Source organism: Rhincodon typus, chromosome 9 (genome assembly GCF_021869965.1).
Source record: "Rhincodon typus isolate 14 chromosome 9, sRhiTyp1.1, whole genome shotgun sequence".
Classification (NCBI taxonomy): domain Eukaryota; kingdom Metazoa; phylum Chordata; class Chondrichthyes; order Orectolobiformes; family Rhincodontidae; genus Rhincodon; species Rhincodon typus.
In genome coordinates this window covers 27929058-27950122 of record NC_063340.1, presented here as the reverse complement: position 1 = coordinate 27950122, position 21065 = coordinate 27929058, and the positions used below count along the sequence as shown (strand labels likewise).

General features: G+C 40.9%; 1 protein-coding gene across 6 annotated transcripts in view; it reads left to right on the top strand.

Annotated features, from left to right (window-relative positions):
* The window catches only part of snx14 (sorting nexin 14), a 163175-nt gene that overhangs the window by 140732 nt on the left and 1378 nt on the right, over positions 1 to 21065 (top strand). For 4 of the 6 annotated variants that reach the window (XR_007262829.1, XM_048600731.1, XM_048600730.1 and 1 more), the window contains one exon: positions 7781 to 7876. Coding sequence is in view for 3 of the 6 variants with exons in the window: in XM_048600731.1 (XP_048456688.1) it covers positions 7781 to 7876 (96 nt within the window). In the remaining 3 variants the exon portion in view is untranslated. Of the gene's footprint in view, positions 1 to 1951; positions 2091 to 7780; positions 7877 to 21065 lie in introns of those variants that run through there. The other 2 variants (XR_007262828.1, XR_007262830.1) reach the window with 2 other exon arrangements.

Genomic DNA, 21065 nt, shown 5'->3' with positions numbered 1-21065 from the left:
CTATCTAATGTGCTGGTGTTGAAAATCTCCACTGGACCCCCTCTAAGAATGATTCCTGGGATGAAGGACTTGTCATATGAAGAGTAGTTGAGCACTCTGGCTTTGGACTTAATGGTGTTTAGAAAACTCGAGGTGACCTCATCGAAACTTACAAAATACTGAGAAGCCTGGAGAGAATGGATGAGGAGAAAATGTTTCCATTAGTAGGAGAGACTAGGACCTGAGGACACAGTCACAGAGTGAAGGACTGATCCTTTAGAACTAAGATGATGAGGAATTTCTTCAACTAGAGTCTGATGAATCAGTGGAACTCATTGCTACAGAGCACTGTGGAGGCCAAGTCATTGAGTGTATTTAAGACAAAGATATGTTCTTGATTTCTTAGTGGCTCAAGGGTTTCGGGTAGAAGGCAGAAGGCGGCTCGCGAAACGTATCAGCCGTGATTGAATGGTGGAGCAGACTCAATAGGCTGAAAGGCCTAATCTGCTCCTATATCTTGTGGACTAACGGATAGCTGAATATAGGGCTATTGGATGAGAAAACAGTACATTGCGAAAGGACTCTAGTAGGTTTGGCATTTCTCCCGTTTCACGTACTTCTCGACCTACCTGTGTGGTCTTAGTTTATTTGTGTATTGAATGTGTTTGCTTGCATTATCCAAATGCTTCCTGGCTTATCTACTTCCAGGTGACAAATGATAACTACTCATTTTGCCACTTGCCCTCTTTGCTTAAAGACTAAAGACCAAAAGACCAAGCCAACATGGCTTTCCTGCTTTCTGCATCCTCCTGCTATGTGTATTGGCCAATTCTCTTGTATTCTCCATCCAGATTTTGCCACAGTTGCCTGCCCAAATCTATGGGAAGGATATTATTAAATTGGAGAGGGTTCTGTAAAAAGTTACCCGGACGTTGCTGGGACTAGAAGGTATTAGTTATAAAGAGGCTGGATAGGCTGGAACTTTTTTCCCCTGGATTGTAGGAGGTTGAGAGGTGACCTTTTATAGAGGTTTATAAAATTGAGGAGCAGAGATAAAGTGAATAGCAAAGGTCTTTTCTCTAACTTGGGGGAGTTCAAAACTAGAGGGCATACTTTTAAAGTTAGAAGAGAAAGATTTAAAAGAGACCTGAGGGGCAACTTTTTCACACAGAAGGTAGTTTGTATGTGGAATGAACTTCCAGAGGAAGTGGTAGATGTAGGTACAGCTACAGCATTTAAAAGGCATTTGGTTGGTATACAAATAGGAAAGGTTTAGAGGGATATGGGCCAAATGCAGGCAAGTGGAACTAGTTTAGTTTGGGAAACTTCAGCAAGGAAGAGTTGGACCAAAGGGTCTGCTTCTGTGCTGTATGACTCTGATTCTAAGCCAGTTTCTGCAGCAACGCATTTTCTTACCAGCCCTCCTGCCCAGTTATTTAACCCCTCAGTCTAGATCCTGCTGGCTACTCCAGACTGCCTCTTGCCCATCTGTTTGCTCAGTTTTGCAGGCAGATTGCTTTCCTGCCCATCTGACCACGTAAGTCTTTCAACGCATCAACAAGCCTGCATATTTCCCACACCTCATTAAGAAATGAAAGAGGAGACAAAAGTGAAGGAGATCAAGATGATAGAACAGGAAAGATAAACAGGTGAGAAATGGAAGAATTTGTACACACTTGCATGACTGAAGGGTAAAGAGAAATTCATTAAGGAGAGCAAGAAAGAGATGCAATACAATCCCAGCTTTGAGTGTGCTACTTATTCTTCTAGTTTACCCAGATTCAGTGCCTCTTTAATTCTTTTGCAAGTGTGAATCTCCTTGAATGCATAAGTGACCGTGTTTCAAAAATACTTAACTAGCTTTATAGTTCTTTGGGACATGCTAATGTTAAGGGTGCAGATTCTTCCTTCCTTCTCAGCTCAGACCTGACTGTCTATAACATTTCTTCTTTTGTTGCACTGTCTCTGACAGACTATTTTCCTGCATGTCTTGGGCTTTTAAACACATCACTGTTAAAGTCGAGTGCACCACGTATGACGACCATGGAAAGGGAAGACGGCATCGAGTTGAATTAGGAACAAAAACAAAAGTTGCTGGAAAAGCTCAGCAGGTCTGGCAGCATCTGTGAAGAAAAAAATTAGAGTTAACGTTTTGGATCCTGTGACCCTTCCTCAGAACTCAGAAAATGAATTAGATTTTATGTTCACATGTACCTGAGTATAGGATTACAGTGTATTTTATAGCCATTGCATTAAATTTGGGGTGGTTGGGTTAATTTGTATAGTAAGTTTCAACTAACACCTTAAGATGTAAATGAGCTGGATAGTGCATTAGGCTCATAATTTTATCTTTTTCAAATTATTTACAGATTTTAAATATTAATCTTAAATTTTGTGCAAGTGCTAATGGAAGGTAGTTGAAACGAATCTGCCACAAATGCTGAAATGTTAACAATACAGACTGTGGATAATTAAGGCAGCGGAGGTACTAGAACTGTATTCTCCTGAGCCCGTACCCACTCAAAACTATTCAAATAACCTGGTCACTATGGAGTTGAGTGCACAAATCTAAAGCTATCTGTAGTTCAGCATAAATTTAGACTTTGACAGGAAAGATTTTTTTTGTTTGAGAATACAGTATGTCAGCATAACTTTCTTGCCTTGTTAATCATTTTTTTCCTCCCTGTTGCTAACAGTTTTGGTATGCAACCAATTGTTGGAACTAATGAAATTGCGTATTGGGAAAGTTGCAAAAATCATCAAAGAGTGAAGTAGCCTATTTGACAGTTTATTATTTTTGCTATCTTTGAACTATTCCTAATGTATGAATAGGCATTGCTGGATATAAAAATGAATCTGATTGTAGAAGTGTAAGAGACCCTTTCCCAGAAGGAAGAAAAGAACCTTAGAATTTGTCGTGTGCCCCAATCAGTTGATCCACATTTTGCCTGGAAGTGGCTCAATTCCTTCATAATCCTGAGACTAGGACCCGAGGGCCCAGCCTTAGAGTAAAGGGAAGACCTTTCAGAATGGAGACAGGGAGAAACTTCTTCAGCCAGAGAGTGGTGGATCTATGGAATTCACTGCCACAGAAGGCTGTGGAGGCCAGGTCAATTGTCACTTCTCAGATTGGATGTCGAGAACCGGTTAGAATTGAGTATGAGTAGTGGAAATTTTACCAAACGGCATGTTTTGGCTGAGTGTATCCTCTCAAAATCTGTAATTTCTGTTCACACAAAAGTTTGGCCAAGGGTTTAGAAATCAATTTTAAACATTTACTGAAATTGAGTTAAGGAGCACAGCAGAGGAAAAATGCAGAAAATTACAAATCATACAGATTAGAGGAATAGATAGATGTGACAGATACAGGTTTATTTGAGGATAATGGAAGAATATCCTTGCATATTCTAAATATTAAAAATTCTGGATTGGAAGAATACATGTTGCATAGAACTTTTAAAAATGTGGTGAAAACACAAACAGTAAATTGAACTGTGTGTTATATATAGGAGTATCAGTTACACGATGTGCTGAGCCTGTAAGAGGCCTTTTTAAAGTAGGGTATTGCTATGAACTCCTTGCTACTTTATACCTCTCTATACAGTAATGAAAATATAATTGCTGGAATTATGTCAAATCTGAAGTTGTAATTGGTGATTGGAAACATTAGGCCATTATTCTGAACAGAAAAGATTTTGGGGAAATCTGATACTATTGCTCAAAATAATGGAACAGCCTAAATGGATAAAAAGGTTTTCACTAAAGAATGAACCAGTGACAGACATATCTTGGCTCAAAATTTATTAGAATATAGAATGTACTACTGAGTGCCATAGGAACCAAGCCATCATAGCATTTAGATGTAAATACTTAATGAGGAAACAAAGAAAAGTTTAAAAATAGCTCCAATGTAGAGTTAGTGATCCCATATGCAGTGAGCTAAAATTTCTCAACTTTTTTTTATTATTTGTTAGTGGATGCAATTTGCTTCCCTTCTCTTCCCCAGTCTCTAGTAATCTAGGTGCCATTCCTGGCAAATTTTTCCAATGATCTGGCAGATGATAAGGTGCAACTGGTAATTTCACGTTTGTACACACCTATATATAGATCTGAAGGGGTTAAGACTTGATTGCGTCCAATAAATATCACTCAAATTTAGTTGTTTAATATTTGGTGTCCCGTATGTGTACTTCATTAAAGGAATGTGCTAATCAGCATCTCATTCAAAAGCTGGAAGGAGTTAAACAGCAAAATGTCAAGGTCAAGGTAGAAGATTTTACAGGGTTCCATAGGTCATGACCAAACTTAAACAAAAAGCAGAATTCCCTGAAATAATTATGCTGAAATAGAAATTTGTTTCATACCATCAATGAGAGGAAAAGATGTGACAATACTGTTTTGGTAGAAATGTTTTCCACTGCTGTCATCACTGTAGAAAGTTCAAATTCCAAATGCCAAACAAAACTTCCAGAAGAAATGCAAACAAAGAGGCAGTGACTGAATAGTACACTGCACTTGAGACAATTGGAACATGTGTAAATGAATTGAGTAAGATTGCATAATGTACAGTAATGACAGATTCAAATCTCACATGAGATACTGAGATGACTAGGAAGGGACAAGTTCAAGTAGAATACCTGACCTCCTTACCTTTTTAAAGAAGAATCCTAACAGTAACCACATGATAGGATGGGTAATGAAGAAAGAAATAATAGCTTATGTCTGAAAGGTACAGCAATTGTAAGTGTTTGTAATGCCACATGACATTTTACAACAAAGGTTGGAGGAGTCTGTCTAATCCCGCTACTCAGCTGGTCACAGCATAAATGTGCAAATGCTTTAATGTGGCCAGTTATTTTTACACCAGTGCTGGGGGTTCTGAGTGTTTCCTGGAGCAATATGTTGTGTTGCTGACTAGAACACAGACTATTTTAGATTTCATATTATGCAATGAGAATGGGCTAATTAAACCTGTTGTAATAGAACCTTTAGGAAATAATGTCCATAATTTGAAAGAAATATTCATTAAGTTTGAAAAAGATGTAGGTCTGTCAGAAAATTAAAAATCTTATCAAAGGCATTTATGAAGGTATGAGGAGGATGTTGGCTGAGGGGGATTGAAATAATACATTAAAAAGCTTGACAGCAGGTATGCAATGTCTGCATTTAAAGAATTACAGCTTGGTTTTCAAAAAAAAAATCCTATCAGGCAAAAATATCTAACATAAAAAGTGAGAATGTCATGACTAATGAGGGGAAGCTAAATATAGTATTAGATCAAAGGAGGAACCTTAAAGTTGCCAAAAAAAATTGTAAAATTGAGGATTGGGAGAATTTGAGTTCAGCAAAGAAGAATAAAGAAATTAATAAAAATAGAATATTAATATAAACTATCAAGAAGCAAAAACAAATTGTAAAAGTTTCATTGGTATATAAAAGAGAGAGGATTAGGAAAGACAAATGTGGGTCCATTACAGGTGGAGACAATAACTTTTAATAGCGAATAGAGAAATCGCAGAGAAGCTAAAGTATTGTGTCTATCTTCACAGGAAGACTTGGATATTCCTGAGGTAATTAATATGTAAGCATCTATTGAGAATGTGGTTCATTTTTATTTGAAAAATTTGTTTTTGTAACAAGAGTAGTATTGGAGAAATTAATGGAACTGAAATGGGCGGCATGGTGGCTCAGTGGTTAGCACTGCTGCCTCAGTGCCAGGGAGCTGGGTTTGATTCCACCCTCGGGTGACTCTGTGGAGTTTGCATATTCCCCCCATGTCTACGTGGGTTTTGTCCCACAGTCCAAAGATGTGCAGGCTAGGTGGATTGGCTGTGCTAAATTGCTCAGTGTTCAGGGCTGTGTAAATTAGGTGGGTTAAAAGGGGGTGGGTCTGGTTGGGATGCTCTGAGGGTCAGTGTGGACTTGTTGTGCCGGAGGGCCTGTTTCCACACTGTAGGGATTCTATGATAATGAAAGCTGGTAAATCCCAGGAAGCAATAACCTTACCATGGAGTGTTGAAAGAGATGGCTAAAGAGATGGTAAGTGCTTTCATGATCACCTTTCAAGACTTTATTTATTTTGCCACAGTCCTGCTGATTGAAAAGTTTGCAAATATAGTCCCATCATTTGGAAAGGGAAGGAGAACATAAGGGAAGTACAGATCTATTAGCCTGTTTGTTGGAAGATACTGGAATCTATTATGAAGGATGTGGTTAATGGATTTTAGAAAATAGTTTGGAGTTAATAAAGACTGCAGATGCTGGCAGCCAGAGTCTATAGAGTGAGGCTGGAAAAGCACAGCAAGTCAAACAGCATCTGAGGAGCAGGTAAGTCCACGTTTGGGGCCAAAACCTGACCTGATTCACCAAAATATTGCCTGGGATGGAATATTTCAGCTATGAAGAGAGGGTGGATAAGCTCAGGTTGTTTCCTTTGGAGCAGAGAAGCTTGAAGGGAGAATGTGATAGAGGTGTATAAGATTTGAGAGGCATGGACAGGGTGAACAGTAAGCAACTGTTCTCCTTTGTCGAAGGATCAGTAATGATCCTAAATTGAAAGTGAAAGGCAGGTAATTTTAGATGGAAATTTGAGGAAAACTTTTTCACGCGGACAGTACACTGTCTTGGAGGGTACTTGAGGCAGGAAACCTCACCATCTTTAAAAAGTACTTGGATTAGCACTTGAAGTGTCATAACATTCAAAGCTGTGGGTCTAGTGCGGGAAAATTATACTATGGTAAGTAGTACGCTATATCTAGCAGTGCAGACTTGTTTGGGTTGAAGGGCCTCTTCTGTACTGTATGATTTTATGGTGTGGGGATATGTCTCTGAAATAAATTCCAGTTAGGACTGAGATGAGGCAGAACGTCATCACTAAGGTGGTGAATCTTTTGAATTCTGTACCCCAGAGGGTTGTGGAAGTATTCAGTCATTAAGTAAATTCAAAACCACGATTGAGAGATTTTGAGCCCTTAAAAACATTAAGGGATAAGGCAGTTAGCAAAGATGATCAGCCATGATCTAGAATGGCAGAGCATGCTCGAGGGCCTGAATGGCCTACTTCTCATGTGTTCTTAATGTGCCTGTAAATGTTGTCAACTAGCAGGTCTAAAAGTAATGCAAGGCGGGAATACGTAATTGTCAAAGCACCATATTGGTTTTGGGACTAAAATTGTACCAACAGAAAGTTGCGTTTATGTAGTTGTCTTAATGTAGTAATACTGTTGGTCACTTCACAGGTACATTATCAAACTAAATTTAACACTGAACCACAAGGATGTTGGGGCAGGCTATCAAAAGCATGGCCAAGAGTTTATTTTTTTCCAAAAATAATTCAAAGGCAAGGGGGGAGGGTGGGTGTTGTGATTACCTGGTTTAAGGGGGGAATTTCAGAGCTTAGGGCCTCAACTTGAAGAATCACCAGTCATAGAGGGGCACAGGATCTGTGATCTGCAAGAGGCGAGAATTGAAGGAAGGCAGAGATCAAGGTTGTAGGGTTGGGGAGGAGGTGCCTGTAAAGATCAAGAGATGTTGGACCATGAGTGATTAAGAAAGGTGACATCCCTCCCAGATTTACACTGTCCCAACCTTGTTTAGGAATTTACTTTATGAATGTGGCAAGGATCATCCTATCAAAATGTGCTATTAATGGAGCCCATAGTGACATGAAATGCTGCTTTTTTGTACTGTGACTTTCTAGTCTCTGGTTAATATGGCTTTGAAATATTTGTGTCAATAATTAACTTTACTCGCACTGACTTGCTTAGGGAAATAAGGCTATAACGAAATATTCTTGTTGCAGATTCTGTCTTCTGTGAGAATACTGAGCCTCGCTCTCTCGAAGACAAACAAAGGAGGGCAAAACAAACTTTTGATGAAATGATGAACTACATTCCAGGTAAGAGCAGCTTTTGTTGAAACCCAGAAGTCAAGGTCTTTTGCTGAGAACTCAACAGCCTTTCCACAGGATACTACTGGGATGGCAGAGTGTGCAGAAAACAAGAAAATTATATATTGGTTATGTTTAAACAAAAAATCAATTCTAGTGATTTATCCACACCAATTATTTGAAGTGTGGGAGGTGCTCTGCATATAGGTAGACAATCATAGAGTCATAGACTTATAGAGCTACACAGCATGAAAACAGACCCTTCAGTCCAACTCGTCCATGCCAACCAGACATCCTAAATTAATCTAGTTTTACTTGCCAGCATTTGACTTGTATCCCTCCTAAACCCTTGCTTTTCTTTATAACCCATCTAAATGTCTTTTAAATGTTGTAATTGTACAGCCTCCACCACTTCCTCGGGCAGCTCCTTCTATACACGCACCAACCTTTGCCTGAAAAAGTTGCCCCTTAGGTCTCTTCTAAATCTTTCCTGCCCTCCCATTAAACCTTCCCCCCCTCGCATTAAACCTATGCCCTCTACGTTTGTACTCCCCCACCCCATGGAAAAGGCCTTGTCTATTCATGCCCCTCATGATTTTATAAACGTCTATAAGGTCACCCCTCAGCCTCCGACACTCCAGGGAAAATAGCCCCAGCCTATTCAGCCTCTCCCTATAGCTCAAACCCTCTGACCCTGGCAGCATCCTTGTCAATCTTTTCCGAACTCCTTTCAAGTTTCATAACATCCATCCTATAGTCAGGGGTGAGACCAGAATCGCACGTAGAATTTCAACAGTGGCCTAACCAGTGTCCTATATAACTGCAACATGATCTCCCAACTTCTATACTCAATGCACTGACCAATAAAGGCAAGCATACAAAACGCCTTCCTCACTACCCTGTCTACCTGTGACTCCATTTTCAAGGAACTATGAACCTGCACTCCAAGGTCTCTTTGTTCAGCAACACTCCCCAGGTCCTTACTATTAAGTGTATAAGTCCTGCCCTGATTTTGCCTTCCAAAATGCAGCACCTCACATTTATCAAAATTAAACTCAATCTGCCATCGTTGGCCCATTGGTCTACCTGATCAAGGTCCTGTTGTACTCTGAGGTAACCTTCACTGTCTACTACTCCAATTTTGGTGTCATCTGGAAATTTAGTAACCATACCTTCTATGTTCACATTCAAATCATTTATATAAGTGACAAAAAGCAGTGGACCCAGCACTGATCCTTATGGCATACTGCTGGTCACAGGCTTCCAGTCTGAAAAGCAACATTCCAACTCCGCCCTTTGTCTTCTATCTTTGAGCCAGTTCTGTATCCAAATGGCTCGTTCTTGCTTTGTTCCATGTGATCTAACCTTACTAACCAGTCTACCATGATGATCCTTGTCGAACGCCTTGCTGAAGTCTGTATAGATGACGCCCACTGCTCTGCACTCATCAATCCTCTTCATTACTACTTCAAAAAACTCATTAGTGAGTCATTATTTCCCACGCATAAAGCCATGTTAACTATTCCTAATTAGTCCTTGCCTTTCCAAATACATGTAAATCCTGTCCTTCTGGATTCCCTCCAACAACTTGCCACCACTGACATCAGGCTCACTGGTCTAAAGTTCACTGGCTTTTCCTTACCACTGTTCTTAAATAGTGGCACCACATTAGTCCATGCCCAGTCTTCTGGCACATCACCTATGGCTATCAATGATACAGCTATGTCAGCAAGGGGCCCAACAATCACTTCCCTAGTTTCCCCACAGAGTTCTAAGGCAGACCTGTCATGTCCCAGGGATTTATCCACCTTTAAGTGTGTTAAGATGTCCAGCAGCACCACCATCTCTACTATGAATGTTTTTCAAGATGTTGCTATTTATTTCCCCACATTCTCTATCTTCCATATCCTTCTCTACAGTAAACACCTGATGCAAAGTACTCGTTTAGTATCTCCCCCATCTCGTGTAGTTCCACACATAAGGCCCCTTGCTGATCTTTAAGGGATCCTTTTCTCTCCATAGTTACTATTTTTGTCCCTAATGTACGTGTAGAATCCCTTTTGGATTCTCCTCAACCCTATTTGCCAAAGCTATCTTGTGCCCCCTTTTTGCCCTTCTGACCTCCCGCTTAAGTATACTCCTACTGACTTTATACTCTTCTAGGGATTCACTTGATTCCTGCTGTCTGTACCTATCATGTGCTTCCTGCTTATTCTTGACCAAAATCTCAATTTCTCTAGTCATCCAGCATTCCCTTCACCCTAACAGGAATGTACTGTTTCTGGACACTCGTTATCTCATTTTTTGAAGGCTTTCCATTTTCTAGCCCTCCCTTTATCTGCGAACATCTGCGTTCCCCCTCCTCCGCCATCAATTTTTTCAAAGTTACTGCCTAATACAATCAAAATTGGCCTTCCTCAAGTTTAGAACTTTAATTTTAGATCCCGTCTATCCTTTTTTGTCGCTATTTTATAACTAATAGAATTATGGTGACTGGCCCCAAAGTGCTCAGCCACCTGCCCTGCCATATTTCCCAAGAGTAGATCACGTTTTGACCTTCTCTAGTAGATACATCCACATACTGAAACAGAACATTTTCTTGTTTTCCCTGTTGAATGTTGAAAATGGTAGGTGTATTGCCAGTCCAGCACACTGCTTTGCCCGAAACTGTGTCAAGTCTTTTGTGTTGTTGGAGTCCCCTCATCCAGTCGGATGGAGAGTATTCTATCAGACTTCTGACTTGTGCTCTTAGGTGGACAAGACTTGAGACTAGTGGTGGTCAGCAGCTGAATTGTTTACCGTAGAGTTCCCAGTCTGTGAATTGCTTTCATAGTTGCCGTGTTTAAATGGCTAATCCAGTTCAGTGTATTTTCAATAATAACAGCCCCCCAACCCCCACCTCCTTATTTCTTGCCTTAAATGGGTGATCCTTTATTTTAAACCATGGTTCCTAGTTCTAGGTCGTGTGTTTATTCAGTTATTTAAGATTTTATGCAGTCTTCCTATTACTCTAACTGCATGCCTTTGTTGTCTCTGGCGTTGGCATTTCCAGTCTTCCCTGATGGGCTTCCTGCCCTCGAAGCTTGACATCATCCAAAGCTTGGCCCTCATCTGAACTCATGCAGAGTTCACCCATGATGCTTGTGCTCACTGGCCTACATTTGTTACCAGTCTGAAGTAAACTTGATTTAGTTTAAAAGGTACTTGTTTTTTTTTCCACAGTTCTCAATAGCTTTGCTCACCAACATCACACCCCTTCCCCCCCTCCCCCTTCCCAAAATCCCTGTAACTACTTGCATAAAAACATAGAAATACAGGAAATAGAAGCAGGAGTAGGCCATTCAGCCCTCTGAGCTTGCTCCATTATTCAGTATGATCATGGCTGATCATTTAACTAAGTACCCTGTTCTCGCTTTCTCTTCATATCCTTTAGCCCTAAGAACGATGCCTAACTACCTTTTGGAAACAGAATATTGTCACCTGAACTGTTTTCTATGGTAGAAAATTCAGCAGGCTCACCACTTTGCGTGAAGAAATTTCTCCTGATCCTAAATCTCTTAAATGAGCAACCTCATATCCTTAAACTGTAACCCCTGGTTCTGGATTAACATCCTTCTTGCATTTATCCTGTCTAATCCTGTTAGGAATTTATTAGTTCTACAAGGTCCCCCCCTGCCATCTTTAGTCCTCATTAATCTAATCTCTCTTTATACGTCAGTCCTGCTATTCCAAGAATCAGTCTGGTAAACCTTTGCTGCATCCCCTCTATAGCCAGAATATCCATCCTCAGATAAGGAGACCAAAGCTGCACACAGTACTCACCAAGGCCCAGTAAAATTGCAGCAAGACATCCTGCTCCTGTACACAAATTATTTTGCCATTTCAGGTCGGGACCCTTCTTCAGAAATTTCTGAAGAAGGGTCCCGACCCAAAACGTCAACTTTCCTACTCTTCTGATGCGGCCTGGCCTACTGTCTTCCTCCAGCTCCACACTGTTATCTCTGACTCCAGCATCGGCAGTTCTTACTATCTCTTATTTTGCTATTGCTGCCTTCACCGCCTGTTGCAACTGTAGGCTTACTTGCAGCAGATAATGTAGAAGGGGACCCATGTCTTGTTGCACCACCCCCTTTCCCAATCTATTGTCATGCTGATGATCTGCCTTTTCTGTTATTGTGACCAAAGTGGATAACCTCACATTTATCCACTTTATTTTTCATCCAGTATGCATTTGTCCACTTACTCAACTTGTCCAAATTACACTGAAGCTTCTGTATTCTCCTCCCTCGTCATCTGGCCACTGAGCTTTGTGTCATGTGCAAACTTTGAAATATTATTTAGTTCCTTCACCTAAATGACTAATGTTGTAAATATCGGGGATACAAACACCGATCTCTGTGCTCCTCTAGTCACTTGCTACCATTTGTTCCTATTCTATTTGCTGTCTGCCAATCGGTTCTCTATCCATGCCAGTATACTTCCCCCAAACTCCATATGCTTTAATTTTGCAAGCTAATCACTTACGCGAGACCTTATTGAAAGCCTTCTGAAAATCTGTGTCAAACACATCTATCAGCTCCTTATCAATTCTATTAGTTACATCCTGGAAAAAGGCCAACAGATTTGTTAAGTGTGCTTTCCCTTTTGTAAATTCATGTTGTCTCTGTCCAATTCTGTCAGTTTCCCAAATGCTGTACCGTTAAATTTTTTTAGAATTGTTTACACCCTTCCTCAAAGTTTCCCACTTTTAGCTTCTACTGCAGCCCTGATTTTGATCATGTCACCAAACTGGTGTACACATCTACGCTGCCTAGGCCCTGAGTTGTAATTCCTTAAGTTTTTTGTGTTTTTTATTTTTTTTTGTCTCGCTACCCCTATGGGAGTAAGGAGAGCAAGAAAAGGCCATGAAATGACCTTGACAATTGGGTTAAAAAGAATACCAAGGCATTCTATACATAGATTAAAAACAAAAAGATAACTATGGAAAAGGTAGGACCACTCGAGGATAAAGGAGGGAACTTGTGTTTGGAGGCACAGGATGTGGTTGGGATCCTAAATGAGTACTTTGTGTCAGTATTCACCCAAGAGAACATGTGAAGGATGCTAATAAGCTAGGGCATTTTGAGATCAAGAAAGAATTGGTGTTGGGTTTCTTGAAGTGCATTAGGATGGATAAGTCCACGGGGCCGAATGGTATCTACCCCAGGTTTTGAGAGAGACAGGAGAGGAGATTGCTGGAGCCTTGACCAAAATCTTTGTATCCTCATTAGCCACTGGAAAGGTCCCGGAGGATGGGTGAGTAGCTACTGTTGTTCCTCTCTTCAAGAAGGGAAATAGGGATAATCCAGGACACGCTAGACCACGGAGTCTCACATTGGTGGTGGGGAAACTATTGGAGAGAATTCCTAGGAATGGGATTCATGTGCATTTGGAAAAGCATGGCCTAATTAGGGACAGTCAGCATAGCTTTGTGTGGGGCTGGTCATATCTTACTAACTTGATTGAATTTTTTGAGAGGTGACAAAGGGTTGAGCAGTAGATGTTGTCTACATGGATTTTAGTAAGGCTTTCAACAAGCTCCTTCGTGGAGGCTCATCCAGAAGATTAGGTTGCATGGGGTCCACGGTGACTTGGCCGTGTGGATTCAGAAATGGCTTGCCCACAGAAGGCAGAGGATAGTGGTGGAAGGTTGTTTTTCATGCTGGAGGTCCATGACTAGTGGTGTTCCACAAGGATCCATTCTGGGACCTCTGCTGTTTGTGGTTATATATAAATGACTTGGATGAAAATGTAGATGGGTGAGTTAGTAACTTTGCAGAGTAGACAAATATCAGTGGAGTTGTGGATGGTGTAGAAGGATGTCAAAGGATGCAGTGAGATATAGATCAGTTGCACATATGGTAGAGACATGGAAGGTGGAGTTTAATCTAGGCAAGTGCGAGGTGCTGCACTTTGGGAGATCAAATGTGAAGGAAAATGGCAGGACCCTGAACAGCATTGATGTACAGAGGGATCTTGGGATTCAAGTTCATTGCTCCCTGTAAGTGGCCACGCAAGTAGATAGGGTGATAAAGAGCACGTATGGTATGCTTGCCTTTATTGGTGGGGGAATTGAGTGCAAGAGTCAGGATGTCATGTTGCAGCTTTATAAGACTTTGGTTAGGCTACACTTAGAGTACTGCGTTCAGTTCTGGTCACCGCATTTCAGGAAGGATGTGGAGGCTTTGGAGAGGGTGCAGAAGAGATTTACCAGGATGCTGAATTAGAGGCAATGAGTTATAAGGAGAGGCTAGAAAAAGACCGTGCTGTTTTCTCTGCGGCGGCAGAGACTGAGGGGAGACTTGATAGAAGTCTATAAAATTATGAAATGCATAGATAGGGTTGATGGACAGAATCTTTTTCCCAGAGTTGTAATGTCTAAAACCAGGGGCATATATTTAAGGACAGAGGGGGAAGTTTAAAGGAGATGTGAGGGGCTAGTTTTTTTTTTACACAGTGGTAGGAGTGTGGAATGCACTGCCAGGGGTGGTGGTGGGGGCAGATTCGATAGGGACGTTTAAGGGACTTTTAGATAAGTACATGAATATGCAAGGAATGGAGGGCTTTGTACCAAGGGCAAGCTGAAGGGATTAGTTTAATTTGGCGTCATATTCGGCACAACATCGTGGGCTGAAGGGCCCATTCCTGTGCTGTGCTGTACAGTTCTATGTTCTATGTTCTGTGTTCGTTTAAGATTCTCCTTTTTCGGGGTAAAGAGACTTTTGTTTAGTCACTTTTTTTATTGATTGCATTCATGTAAAGCACCTTGGGGCATTTTAATATGTTTAAAGCTACATAAATTTAATCTATTACATGAGGAAAAAGAGATGTATCCAAGCTTGATAACATTACTTTGCTTACATGGGGACGAAAGTGGATGTGAAACAGCACATTTGGGTGGTACTTGAGTCTGGAGGTGGAGTTGTGGCTATGTTTGAAGCCATTGTAGCTACTTACAGTTGCCTGTTACAGGAGACCTTTAGAGAGTGTAACCTAGGTTGAGGGAAGAAATCATAATGTATTCATATCATGGCATTAAAAAGCTTTTCACTGTCGCCTCAAAATTTAGATGTCAGAATGCCTGTTTATAACTGTTAAAAACCATTGTGTTGCTTTTTTAAAAGTGTTAAATCTAGTGCAAAAGAAATTCTTCATTTCTTAATGTATATTACTTTGACTGCATTCTGCTTCAGTTGTAGGTCCTTCAAAAAGGGTCAGGAGAATTAATTATGGAGAATTGAGAAATGGCAGAGAGACTAAATGACTACTTTGACACTGAGGACAGTACAGGAAATCTCTCAGAATTAGAGGCTGAAGTGACTAGGGAGAATGAAGGAAAGTATTATTAATAAAAATGTCCTGATGGTCTACATCCCAGAATGTTGAAGGAGTGAATACATTGGTCCTCGTCTTCCAAAATGTCATACCTTTCTGGAATGACATAAAGATTGGCTGAGTGATCAACAGTGAGGAAGACTGTCTTGAGTTACAGGAAGATAAAGAAGGATTGGTCAGATGGGCAGATCAATGGCAGGTGTAATTTAACCTTGAAAACTGAGAGGTGATGCACTTTAGAATTAATAAGAAAAGGTAGTACATAATGAATGGAAGGACATTAGGAAGCTCAGGACCAGAGTGATCTTGGGATGCTTGTCTACAGATCCTGAAGGTGGCAGGACAGATTAATGGGTTGGTTAAGAAGGTATACGGGACACTTGCCATTATCAGTCATGACATAGATTATAAGAGTAGGGAGGTTATGTTGGAACTGTATGAAATTTTGGTGAGGCATCAACTGAAGTACTTTGTATTTCTGGTCGCCACACTATAGGAAGGAAGTGATTGCACTAAAGGGGGTGCAGAAAAGATTCATCAGGTTGAGTAGTTTATTTATGAAGAGAGGCTGGAAAGGCTTGGGTTGTTTCCTTTAGAGCAGAGGAGGCCAATGGGCTTCCTGATTGAGGCGCAAAAGATTTTGAGGGGCATGGATAGGGTAAATAGGAAGCAGCTGTTCCCTTTACTTGAGGAGTCAATAAAGAGGGGCATAACTTTAATCTGTAAGGGCATGAAGTATAGAGGGAAAATTCTTTCACCCAGAGGTGGGAATCTGGAATACACTGCCTAGGAAGGTAGTTGAGGTGGGAAACTGCGACCTTTAGATGGTACTTGAATGATCACTTGAAATGTCAAAGCATTCAAAGCTATGGGCCAAGTGTTGGGAGGTGGGATTAGTGTGGATAGTTTTTTTTTCTGTTGTTTGTGCAGATTTGATGGGGCTTTTCTGTACTGTGATTATGACTCTTGAAGAATTGCAAGTGTCACTCCACTATTTGAGAAAGGAGCAAGGGAGTAATGTGATAGATGGACACTTGGATGAAATTATAGCATGGATTTGTGAATGGAAAATCATGTTTGACAAACTTGTTGAATTTTTTTTCGAAGATGTTACTAATGCCATTGATAAAGGGAAGTTGATAGATGTGATATAGTTGTATTTTCAGAAGGCTTTTCATAAGGTCCCCACAGGACGTTATGTGCTGACATGGATTAATGATTGACTAACATGCAAAAAACACAGTTGGAATAAATGCATCAGTCTCACATTTGCCGTGTTATGACAAGTTAAACAGTGTACATGTGCAAAGGGACTTAGGTGAATTTGTCAATAAGTCACTGAAAATGAACATATAGATGCAGCAAGCTATTAGAAAGCTATTGGAATGTTAGCCGTTTTGCAAGAGAATTTTAGTATGGACTAGTGAAGTTTTGCTTCAATTGTATAGGAGTTTGTTTAGACCACACCCTGGAGTCTTGTCTGCAGTTTTGGTTTCCTTATGTCGGGAAAAGTATTATTGCCATGGAAATAGTGCAACAAAGATTCACCAGACTTGTTCCTGGGATTGCACAGTTTAAAAATAAGGAGGATTCCATTTAGGACTGATGAGAGTTTCTTTTAACTCAGGGTTGTGAATCTTTGGAATTATGCAGCCCAGAGGACCGTAGAAGCTCAGTGCTTGATAAATTTTGATTATCAATGGCATAAACGGTTGAGGGATAGTTTGGTTAAAAGGCATTGAAGTGTTTTATCACCTGATCGTATTAAATAGCAGAATGGGCTCAAATGACTGACTGGCCTCCCCCATGTTCATCTTCCCCCACGCGCTTTTAATTTAATTTTTAGTAGGTTATTGAAAGACCTTTTATTTGACTAATCAATTTGTCATGGGGAGAAGAACTGATTCTTAAACCAATCTTGATTCTTGCTGCTTATAAGTATTTTCATTTTGGCCATTTGATAACAAGGTTTTTGTGTATTGGAACCATATATGCACAAGACTATTTCTGTGTATCAGCTTCAGCCGATGTATTATGTTCTCAGCTGGTTTCTTTTTCTTCAAACAATTCCGTGTCCCTAAAGAAAGCACTTTGCATTTGAAAAGCTCAACAATATCTCTGGAAAAAATGCACTTGCATAAATTGCAAGCATTCAATTAATTCTGAGTTTACAAACAATTTATGAACTAGTGTTGAACTTAAATCCTTGCTGGCATTTCACCCAGTTGAATACTTTGCTTACTTAGATCTGAGAGATATGAGCACAAAATCTTTACTCATGACCCAGTGCAGCACCTAAGGTGCTATGCTATCAGAGGTGATACATTTGAAATGAAAAGTTAAACTGAGGTCTGTTTACCCTCTCAGATGGGCACAAAAAAAAATTAATGGCACAATTTCAGAGAGGAGGGCAGGGTTCTTCCTTGTCACCTGGGCAATATTTATTCCTGAAGTAGCATCTCCATTCAGACCTGGAGGCTGCACACATGTTTTAAAACAAATATTTTGTGTCTGTGATAACAAGGTGTAGAGCTGGATGAACACAGCAGGCCAAGCAGCATCAGAGGAGCAGGAAAGCTGACGTTTCAGGCCTAGACCCTCCTCCAGAAATGTGTTCACTAGTGAGAGCAACAAGAGAACAAGTCTGTGATAAAATTAAAGAAATTAACATAGACAGAGAGCAGGTACTGATTGGCCTGGAAGGCTTAAAAATAAAAGAATTTCCAGGGCTGAATGATCCCAGGTTGTTGAGTGAGGCAAAGAAGGAAATAGCAGGGGCAATTGCAAAAATTTTCAATTCCTCTCTGACCACAAGACAAGTGCTAAAGGATTGGATGTTAGCCAATGTGAAACCATTATTCAAGAGGGGAGCAAGGGATAAACCACGAAGCTACAGGTCAGCCAGTCTAACCTTGGTGGTGGGGAACCTATTGGAAGCAGTTCGAAGAGCAGTAAGCATTATTTTGTTTTGGGGGGAGGGGGGGGGGCGGGGTTGCTGGGCAGAGGGGTCATGTCTGACCAACTTGATTGAGTTGAGATAACCAGGTTGTATAGATGAGGCAATGCATTTGACATAGTTTACTTGGACTCCATGGTAGCTATGTTTGACAAACCTGTTCCTATCTTTTCCCTGTAACTCTTGATGCCTTTACTAATTGAGAACTGATCTATCTTTGTCTTAAATATGCTCAATGACTTGGCCTACACCGACTTCTGTGGCAATGAGCTCCACGGATTCACCAACCTCTTGCTGAAGAAATCAGTGCATTGAGTATAGAAATTAGGAGGTCATGTTGCGGCTGTACGGGACGTTTGTTAAGCCACTTTTGGAAAACTGTGTTCCATTCTGGTTTCCCTGCTATAGGAAGGATGTTGTGAAACTTGAAAGGGTTCAGAAAAGATTTACAAGGATGTTGCCAGGATTGGAGGGTTTGAGCTAGAGGGAGAGGCTAAATAGGCTGGCGCTATTGTCCCTGGAGCATTGGAGCCTGAGGTGTGACCTTATGGAGGTTTATAAAATCATGAGGGGCATGGATAGGGTGAATAGCCAAGGTCTTTTCCCCAGGGTAATGAAGTCCAAAACTAGAGGGCACAGGTTTAGGATGAAAGGGAAAGGATTTAAAAGGGACATATGGGACAACTGTTTTCACACAGGGTGGTGGGTGTATGGAATGAACTGCCAGAGGAAGTGGTGTAGGCTGGTACAATTACAACATTTAAAAGGTGTCTGGATAGATATATGAATAGGAAGTGTTTAGAGGGATATGGGCCATGTGCTGGCAAATGGGATTAGAATAATTTAGGATATCTGGTTGGCATGGGAGTTGGACTGATGGGTCTGTTTCCATGCTGTACAGCCCTATGACTCCAAGACTCCTCATCTAAATTCTAAAGGGTCATCCCTTCATTCTGCGGCTGTGTGCCTAGGTCCTAGTCTGTCCTACCAGTGGAAATATCTTCTCCTCCATGTCCACTGTACCTAGGCCTCTTCCTATCCTATAAGTTACAATTAAATCAGCCCTGCATCCTTCTAAACTCCAAGTACAAACCATTCATCAGATGACATGTCCTTCATCCCTGGGATCATCTTGTTAACCCTCTCTGGACCCCCTCCAATGACAGCACATCTTTCCTGTTCACAATATTCCAAATGCAGTCTAACCAGAGCCTTATAAACGTCAGCAGTAGATCTTTGCTGTTATATTCTAGCTCTCTTGAAATGAATGTCAACGTTGCATTTGCCTTCCTTACTGCCAACTGAACTTGCATGTTAACCTTAAGAGATTTCTGAACTGGGACTCCTAAGTCCCTTTTGCACTTCAGATTTCCGAAGACTCTGTTTTCTAAACAGGGAAAGGCTATGTCTCTATTCTTCTTACCAGAATATATAACCTCTCATTTTCCCACATTGTATTCCATCTGCCACTTCTTTGCCCACTCCCCTGGCCTGGGCAAGTTCTTTTGCAGCCTTCCCACTTCCTCGATACTATCTGTCAATCCACCTGTGTTTGTGTCATCTGCAAATTTAATAACAGTGGCTGCACTTGCTTCATCCAGATCACTAATGTCTAACGTGAGTAGTTGTGGTCCCAACACTGATCCTTGCACTCCACTAGTCACCAGCTGTCCTCATGAAAAGACCTCTTAATTGCTATTCTCCTCCAGTCAGCCAATCCTCAATCCATGTCAGTACCTTGCCTCCATGGGCTCTTATCTTACTTAGCACCCTTCTGCGCTGGAACTTGTCAAAGGTCTTCTAGAATTCCAAGTAAATCACATCCACTGGCTCTCCTTTGTCTAACTTGCTTGTCACCACATCAAAGAATTCTAACAGATTTGTCAGGCATGACCTCCCCTTGACGAAGCCATGCTGACTCTGTCATATTTTACCATGCACTTCTGAGTACTCCACAATCTCATCCTTAATAATAGACACTAAAATCTTAGCAACAACTGAGGTCAAGCTAACAGGCCTATGGTTTCCTGTTTTCTGCCTCCCTCCTTTCTGAACATTAACTACTTTCCAGTCTTGTGGGAACCTTCCTGACTCCAGTGATTTCTGAAAGATCACTACCAATATCTTTACAATCTCCTCCGCTATCTCCTTCAGAACTCTGGGGTGTAGTTCATCCGGTCTGGTTATTTATCTGCAATCCAACTTTTCAACTTCCCCAGTATCTTCTCCTTAGTTATGGCATCTGCACTGGCCTCTGGCTCCTGACTGTTGAAGTTCTGGTATGTTGCTGGTGTCTTCCACTGTGAAAACTGATGCAAAATACCTATTCAGTTCCTCTGCCATTTCCTTGTTCCGTATTGCTACTACTTCAGCCTCATTTTCCAGCGGTCCAATGTCCACTCTTGTCTCTTCTCTTTAGATACCTTAAAAAATGCTTTTTTTTTTTATACTCCTCACTAGCTTACTCTCATCCACCCCCCCCATTACATTTTTAGTTATCTTCTCGTTTTAAAAACTTTCTACTAATCTTCAACACATTGTGTATGCTTTTTCTTTTGCTTTTATGCTGTCCCTGACTTCCCTTTCAGCCATGGTTGCCTCAGAATGTTCCTTTTTTAAGTAAATACACGAGGCATGGGTTCACTGTTGGTTTATGTTCATTGCAGCAATTTCTGTTTCTAAGTTCCATTCAAGGTAAGCTAGCAGGAGACTGGTACAAAATCAAAACTGAGAATTACAAATGCTGTAAATCAGAGACAAAAATAGAAATGTTTCAGAGATAGCAGGAACTGCAGATGCTGGAGAATCTGAGATAACAAGATGTAGAGCTGGATGAACACAGCGGGCCAAGCAGCATCAGAGGAGCAG